Raw genomic sequence first — 8150 nt, 5'->3', positions numbered from 1 at the left:
ACACACACACACACACACACACACACACACACACATTTAGTATGTCTGTTGCAGGGGCCTTCATGGGAGCAGAACAAGGCAGAGGTTTGACAAGTGTCTCTGTTAGTGTCTCTGCTAGTGTCTCTGTTAGTGTCTCTGTTAGTGTCTCTGTTAGTGTCTCTGTTAGTGTCTCTGTTAGTGTCTCTGTTAGTGTCTCTGTTAGTGTCTCTGTTAGTGTCTCTGCTAGTGTCTCTGTTAGTGTCTCTGCTAGTGTCTCTGTTAGTGTCTCTGTTAGTGTCTCTGTTAGTGTCTCTGCTAGTGTCTCTGTTAGTGTCTCTGTTAGTGTCTCTGTTAGTGTCTCTGCTAGTGTCTCTGCTAGTGTCTCTGTTAGTGTCTCTGTTAGTGTCTCTGTTAGTGTCTCTGCTAGTGTCTCTGTTAGTGTCTCTGTTAGTGTCTCTGTTAGTGTCTCTGCTAGTGTCTCTGTTAGTGTCTCTGTTAGTGTCTCTGTTAGTGTCTCTGTTAGTGTCTCTGTTAGTGTCTCTGTTAGTGTCTCTGCTAGTGTCTCTGTTAGTGTCTCTGCTAGTGTCTCTGTTAGTGTCTCTGTTAGTGTCTCTGTTAGTGTCTCTGTTAGTGTCTCTGTTAGTGTCTCTGCTAGTGTCTCTGTTAGTGTCTCTGCTAGTGTCTCTGTTAGTGTCTCTGTTAGTGTCTCTGTTAGTGTCTCTGCTAGTGTCTCTGTTAGTGTCTCTGTTAGTGTCTCTGTTAGTGTCTCTGTTAGTGTCTCTGTTAGTGTCTCTGTTAGTGTCTCTGTTAGTGTCTCTGTTAGTGTCTCTGTTAGTGTCTCTGCTAGTGTCTCTGCTAGTGTCTCTGCTAGTGTCTCTGTTAGTGTCTCTGTTAGTGTCTCTGTTAGTGTCTCTGCTAGTGTCTCTGTTAGTGTCTCTGTTAGTGTCTCTGTTAGTGTCTCTGTTAGTGTCTCTGTTAGTGTCTCTGCTAGTGTCTCTGTTAGTGTCTCTGTTAGTGTCTCTGTTAGTGTCTCTGTTAGTGTCTCTGTTAGTGTCTCTGTTAGTGTCTCTGTTAGTGTCTCTGTTAGTGTCTCTGCTAGTGTCTCTGTTAGTGTCTCTGTTAGTGTCTCTGTTAGTGTCTCTGTTAGTGTCTCTGCTAGTGTCTCTGTTAGTGTCTCTGTTAGTGTCTCTGTTAGTGTCTCTGTTAGTGTCTCTGTTAGTGTCTCTGTTAGTGTCTCTGTTAGTGTCTCTGTTAGTGTCTCTGTTAGTGTCTCTGCTAGTGTCTCTGCTAGTGTCTCTGTTAGTGTCTCTGTTAGTGTCTCTGTTAGTGTCTCTGTTAGTGTCTCTGTTAGTGTCTCTGTTAGTGTCTCTGTTAGTGTCTCACAGCCCTAAATGCGTTGTCATTGTAAGATTCAAGCTATAGACTGGCATTCTGTATTTCATTCAGTGTTTGGGGTGTAGGCCTAATTGACGTTTTCGAGCTTTGTCTGCAGTAAGGTTATTAACAAGTAAATATTTTACTTAAGCGAAACCTTTCTACACACCTCTACTTGCCTAGCCTTCATGACTCATTCCTTATCTCTTACACTCCTCTGGAAACACCGATAGGTTTGTACTTGTTCTGTACTTATTCCATATTCCTGGCTTGTTGGTTCTATAACTTGAAATCAAGGCACAGACAACCATGACAAGCACATGTCAAACCACTTCCCCAATGAGCTGCTTAAGTTTCATATTTAGAAAAACTACACTTCCTTTGATCCACAACTGTTTCTGGTGTAACAGCTTCTTCAGAAAACAGACAGGTTGGTGAGTCGGTCTGTCCTTCCAGTGTGATGAGGCCATGTTGTGAGAGAGAGAGAGAGAGAGAGAGAGAGAGAGAGAGAGAGAGAGAGAGAGAGAGAGAGTGTAAGTGTGGGAGTGTGTGTGTGAGAGAGAGAGAGAGAGAGAGAGAGAGAGAGTGTGTAAGTGTGGGAGTGTGTGTGTGTGAGAGAGAGAGAGAGAGAGAGAGAGAGAGAGAGAGAGAGTGTTACTACTGCTCATCACCTTCTCCTCTCTGCTGTCACACGTGTCTGTCACCCTCTACTGACTGCCTCCTTCTGCTCCCTCACCCAGTGTTGGAGTCAACACCTCCAGACAGAGAGAGGCTGACCTTTACAGCGTAAAGAGAGAGGGAGGGAGACATAAATGTCAAGGTTAAAAAGCACTGTCAGCAATGTCAACATTTGAATGAATGAATGAATGGTCTTTATTGTCATTAATACAGTACAGGTACCATACAACGAAATTTGGGAGGGGTGGCTCCCCTGGTGCTAGGAAAAAAATACAAAAACAAGAAGGGGAAAGAGCTGGTTTACATAAATAAAGGCTATATACACTATCCACTATACTATATATACACTATACCCTAACCCTAACCCTACTATATACTATACTATACAAATAAAACACTGTGCTGTACTCTATGCTATGCTATAAATATCCTAAAATATATCCTAAAATATCCTAAAATAAATATTTACATGGATAATAATAAGTCCCTAATAACAAAAAGTCACCACAACATTATGGAACTCAGACAAACAAGAAAATAAACAAAACAGAGAGAGTTTCATTCACTTTCATTATTATCAAACAAATAGTAATAGAGAATCCATTCTAAACGCGGATGTGCGCATGCGCAAACCCTCCCCATTAAACCGCTTGCTTCCGTTGAGCGTCATTCAGGCCAAGATGGCGGACCTCCTCGGCTCGATCTTAAGCTCCATGCAGAAACCTCCCACGGTCGGAGATCAGGCGAGCCGACGAAAGGCCAAAGGTATCAGCTATATAACATGTCTATCTTTCTCCTCCATTTCTTTGCAACTAATTCGATTGACAGAGGGGGAGACATCTTAGGGATAATAAGTCTTCACCCCTATTATGTGTGCCGAAATGTACCCAGTCACGCACGAGTATTCGCCTACTATGTAGTCAGCTCCCCCATTGGCCAGAGGCAGCTGTTACGGCCCTCTCATTGGCCAGAGGCAGCTGTTACGGCCCTCTCATTGGCCAGAGGCAGCTCTTACGGCCCTCTCATTGGCCAGATGATCCGTCCTTTAAGCGCTGCGTAGCGAGATGTTTTGACGTTCAAAGCAGCCCCGCCTCACTACGTTGTTTGATAATAATGAAAGTTATGTTTCCCAATTAGTCTTTAGAGTTCGAAAATGATATGTGAACGAGGCCTCCACTTATTATTGACATAATGCTGCTGTTACTGTAAGCATGATTTATGTTCCTGGTGCCATTCAATCTAGTTTATATTATTATAGTTATATTATAGTAATAATATTATTATATTATATATTAATAATATATTAATAATAATAATTACTATATTATATTACAATATTATTGTGAAAATGTGCAGATATATGAATGTAGTCTCGATGAAAGGAATTGACTCACAAACAACACGACTTATCTTCAACAGAACAGGCAGCCAGACTCAAGAAGATGCAGGAGGATGAGAAGAGAAAGAAAGCAGACTTCAGAAAGAAGGTAAGCAGCTCTCTGGCTGACTGCAGAACGGTGTACCTGCGGGTCCATGTGCCCGTCTGTGTTAATAGTCTGCACAGAAGCACCTGTAGAGTTGCATTATATTATCTGCTCACTCAGCGCAATGTACAGTCAGTTAACCTGTGACACACCTCTACATCTCAGTAGCCTGTTGTTGTCATGGAGACCAACATAGACTGACCTCCTCCATCTCTCATTCTTTCAGATGGAGAAAGAAGTGTCAGACTTCATTCAAGACAGTACACAACCAAAGAGGAAGTACAACCCCATGGGAAAGATTGAAAGAAGTATATTGTAAGTGAGATCAACTTCAACTCTCGTCTGAGTTTTGGGACGTACAATAAACGTTGTCGTTTCAGAGCATGCTCTGTTTATAAATGATCAACAAACGTAGAAATATGTATCGCGACTTATCGTAAAAAGATACTATTTGTAGGAAGCGAACAGAGATGAGATGGAACATTTCATTAACAAATCTCATCGACTCGCTTCCTGTCTAGGCACGACGTAGCAGAGGTCGCTGGACTGACGTCGTTCTCTTTCGGTGAGGACGAGGAGAGCAGATATGTCATGATCTTCAAGAAGGTCTGTCTCCTTTTTGTACATTCTTAAACATCGGCTGTTATTGTTATTTGAGTGTGCGGTGATGTAGTTTATCTACATGACAGGAGTGTGTGGTGATGTGTTTTGTCTGCTCTACAGGAGTGTGTGGTGATGTAGTTTTATCTGCCCTACAGGAGCGTGTGGTGATGTGTTTTATCTGCCCTACAGGAGTTTGCTCCGTCAGATGATGAGCTGGAGGCGTACCGTAAAGGAGAAGAGTGGGACCCAAAGAAAGCGGAACAGCGGCGCAGACTAAAGGTAAGACTAGAAACACAAACTGTCATAAGAGGAAAGGGAAGAGTGATAAGTAGGTGAAGCGTAGTTCTAACGTGTTAGTTATAACATGGTAAGTATCGATGGAACAGGCTCTTGAGTTTTGCCACCCTTTAATAGATACATGTACGCTGACATTACTCAGATATGCTCTGTTCTTTTTTTTTTTAAGTTATTTTTTCTGAGTGGGGCAGTCCCACTCATATTTTTCTTTTTTATTGACAGATATATATTAGAGATTTAGACAGGAAGGATGGGTGAGAGAGAGAGGAGGGATGACATGCAGGATATGTCCCCGGCCGGAATCGAACCGGGGACCCTGCGGTTACGCTCTGTTATGACGTTACCCAGATATGCTCTGCTGCGACCATCAAACGAACAAATGTAGCCGCAAGGTGCATCTGTCCGACGTGCTTATAGTCCAAGAAGATGCAGGAGTCCATGATACCAATTATGGTGTTTTATTATAAGATGAACATGCTACTGGTGCAGATGGCATTACACATTGGATATCAAAACAAAGCGGTCAACAGAAGTAAAGGCACCCTGCCCGACCCTTTCTCTCTGGCAAACACAAGCTTGACAATACTATATTGGCAAAGGTGATAATTAGCCACCCGTTCACCTGCAGTGGGACACACCCATACCATGAACACACCCACCACCGACATGCTCTATTATACGCTGTTGCCCTCTCCCTCTACAGGAACAGGCTGCGTTAGAGGAGGAGGCGGCCAGGAAGTCAGAGAAGCGGGCAGCCTCTCCGAGCTCCAACTACCGTGACAAGTACAGCCATCTCATAGGCACCTCTGCTGCTAAGGAAGCTGCTCACACACTAGAAGCCAACCAGGCCTATGGCTGTGGTGAGTGGAAACACCTTCATGTTCCTCTGCACCTGTGTTCCTAGTCCTTACTTCCTTAATGTGCACTATATCCTTTGCCTAACGGAACTCACCCTTGTCCCTCCACCCCCAGTACCTGTGGCCAACAAGAGGGACACCCGCTCCATAGAGGAAGCCTTGAACGAGATGCGGGCCAAGAAAAAGTTGAAGAAAGGAGAGGACGATACAGTGGCAAGCAGCAGTAGTTCCTGAGAGAGAGAGAGGGAGTGTGTGTGTGTGTGTGTGTGTGTGTGTGTGTCTTGTGTCTGTCTATCTGTGGGAGAGAGAGAGACTTGAGTGTGTAACAGAGAAAGTGTTGGGAGCATTGAGAGTACCTCAGAGAACCTGTAGTTGTACAAGTATTAAAGTCCCTCAGTTAGTCTAGAAAAGCCAGTAAGCAAAATGGTTTGGTGTGGGACTTTAATCCACAGTACAATACAGCAAGATCCTACATCATGTCAAGGATGTTCTAGGTCTATGTAATGAGTGAACCTCACGGGCATGGTAGGTCCTGGAACCCTCTGTCTTCTCTGTCCTGGACTGTGTTCTGCACCCGCTTCAATACACCAAACTGAACTCGTCAGTTTTAGCCTTTACTAGGAAATGAGTTTTAGCGTCATCTTGTGGCAGGAAGGAGGTACAGCTTGTCTTATCAGAATGTTTTTTCTATGTCGTTTTTATCTACATTGTCTTCCCAAACCGTTGCAGATGAATGTTCATGTTTCGATCCAACACATTAAGTGTTTGTGAGCAAAATATTTACCTTTAGAAATAAACTAGCTCTGTTGTTGGACATACAGGTAGGCTAAACCTCAATGAAAACTTCCAATTTGGTGATTGTGTCTTTGGTCATAATTCAGACTGTAGGTTATAATAATGGATAATGGAGGCAAAATGTCACTGTCTATAAATCACTGTTTGAATTCAGCTTGAATAAATGCTTTTTTTTAATCATTCAAAATCTGTCCGGTTAGGCTATTCAAATATATTGTTTAATCTAGTCTGGTCAAATTGAAGAAATGTCACATTTATGTGTGTTAATGTGTGTTAATGTTGTTTTATTCCATGCTTTCCCTTGCCCTGTCAATAAAGGCATGTGTAGTTGTTTTGCAGACAGAACCAGTTTTACCCTGTGTAACCTGTTATAATAAATTTAGAATGTTTGAAGATATCCTATGTTGTGTTATTGTGTCTCGTTTTGTTGCAGTTTTACCCAACTTTTGAGAGAGAAGGCACAAATACATAGTATTTCTCTTATTGTTGCCATTTATTGTTTAAATGCAAAGGGCAAGACCAGCGTAGGCTATGTCGTTTTGAATAAGCCAGTGTCCTGCACGAAATCGGCATTTCAATCATCTTCTCACTCTGCCTCGTATCCGTGGAAGCAAGCTCAGTCGCTTTCGATGCCATGTCCGTTTCTCCACAAATATTGAACCCCCTGGACCTCGGGTCCGTCGCCGACGTGCCCTCCCTGTACGACGCCTGACAAGTGGTGGTCTCACACGGGCGCCTGAACCCTGGTCACCGCGTCGAGTGCGCTGCGCCCGTCGTTGCGCACGAGTCAACACCATTGGTCCAGTTGGAGCGTCGCCGTATGTGGGAAGTGTCCACCTGTATGTGGGAACAGGGTTCGAGAATCAGTGTCCACCTGTACGTGGGAAGTGTCCACCTGTACGTGGGAAGTGTCCACCTGTATGTGAAGTGTCCACCTGTGGGAAGTGTTGGTCCACCTGTGGCCCGCAAAGTCAAAGCCGTCGAGCACATTCAATTCAATTATGACGTCATCCATTCCTTGGGAAACGTGTGTTACGTATGATTCAAGATTCAAGATTGCTTTATTGTCTGTCACAGAGTGACAGAAATTCTCCTTTGACAGGCAGAAGTGCAGCTCAAGAATACAGTTTCCACATTAAAACACACATAGGTCACATACATTAATACAATAAAAACAGACAGATATAACAGTGTTTATGTAGTGCCTATTTAAAAAGTCTAGTCATTTAAAAATAATAGTAATAAAAACAGTATTATGATTTAAAAAGCTAAAATGATAAAATGCAGTGTGCTTCCTATTTTAAAATGTTCAGGGCGGTGGTTGCAGTGGGAATGAATGATTTTTTATATGTGTTTTTCCGGGCCAGTGGAGTTCTATAACAGTGGCCTGATGGAAGTGGCTGAAATGATTGGTGGAGGGGGTGAGAGGGGTCCTGGGCATGGTTGTGTTACGTATGGGCATGGTTGTCTGGGCATGGTTGTCTGGGCATGGTTGTCTGGGCATGGTTGCCTGGGCATGGTTGTGTTACGTATGGGCATGGTTGTGTTACGTATGGGCATGGTTGTCTGGGCATGGTTGTCTGGGCATGGTTGTCTGGGCATGGTTGCCTGGGCATGGTTGTGTTACGTATGGGCATGGTTGTCTGGGCATGGTTGTATGGGCATGGTTGTATGGGCATGGTTGTATGGGCATGGTTGTCTGGGCATGGTTGTATGGGCATGGTTGTATGGGCATGGTTGTCTGGGCATGGTTGTCTGGGCAGGGTTGTATGGGCATGGTTGTCTGGGCATGGTTGTCTGGGCATGGTTGTCTGGGCATGGTTGTATGGGCATGGTTGCCTGGGCATGATTTTGCTATGTGCCTGCGCGCAAAAAAAACGTAGTCCTTTACATCATATAGGCTACAGGTTATGTGTTAGATTGTTGGTGATAAGCGAGTTAACTGATTGCCACAAGGCTTTTGTAAAAGGCTATACGATTAAAGTCTTGACCTGAACTCTTCACTCTCCTCCATTTCAACGGAATTATATTTCACCCAATAACTCATGACTCTCTCCACGGTTCTGCGTAATGCGTATTCTTG

At 43.7% G+C, this 8150-nt stretch overlaps 1 protein-coding gene across 1 annotated transcript; it reads left to right on the top strand.

The window, feature by feature from the left end:
- The first annotated feature begins 2693 nt into the window (after positions 1-2693).
- Positions 2694-6420, top strand: spag7 (sperm associated antigen 7). Its single transcript, XM_080549605.1, has 7 exons — positions 2694-2796; positions 3451-3518; positions 3742-3830; positions 4037-4121; positions 4308-4397; positions 5119-5275; positions 5388-6420. The coding sequence occupies exons 1-7, from the start codon at positions 2712-2714 to the stop codon at positions 5504-5506; spliced, it is 693 nt and encodes a 230-aa protein (XP_080405731.1). The 5' UTR covers positions 2694-2711; the 3' UTR covers positions 5507-6420.
- Positions 6421-8150: the final 1730 nt, after the last annotated feature.

The sequence above is a fragment of the Nansenia antarctica genome (genome assembly GCF_963989245.1).
Source record: "Nansenia antarctica genome assembly, chromosome: 20".
Taxonomy (NCBI): Eukaryota; Metazoa; Chordata; class Actinopteri; order Argentiniformes; family Microstomatidae; genus Nansenia; species Nansenia antarctica.
This window is presented reverse-complemented; position numbering and strand designations above follow the sequence as displayed.

Excerpts from the sequence above, each read along its gene's own strand:
- spag7 (XM_080549605.1), top strand. The coding sequence starts at position 2,712 with ATGGCGGACCTCCTCGGCTCGATCTTAAGCTCCATGCAGAAACCTCCC. Across the intron at positions 3,519-3,741 it reads AAGCAGACTTCAGAAAGAAG|ATGGAGAAAGAAGTGTCAGA; the intron begins GTAAGCAGCTCT and ends TCATTCTTTCAG. Across the intron at positions 4,122-4,307 it reads ATGTCATGATCTTCAAGAAG|GAGTTTGCTCCGTCAGATGA; the intron begins GTCTGTCTCCTT and ends TCTGCCCTACAG.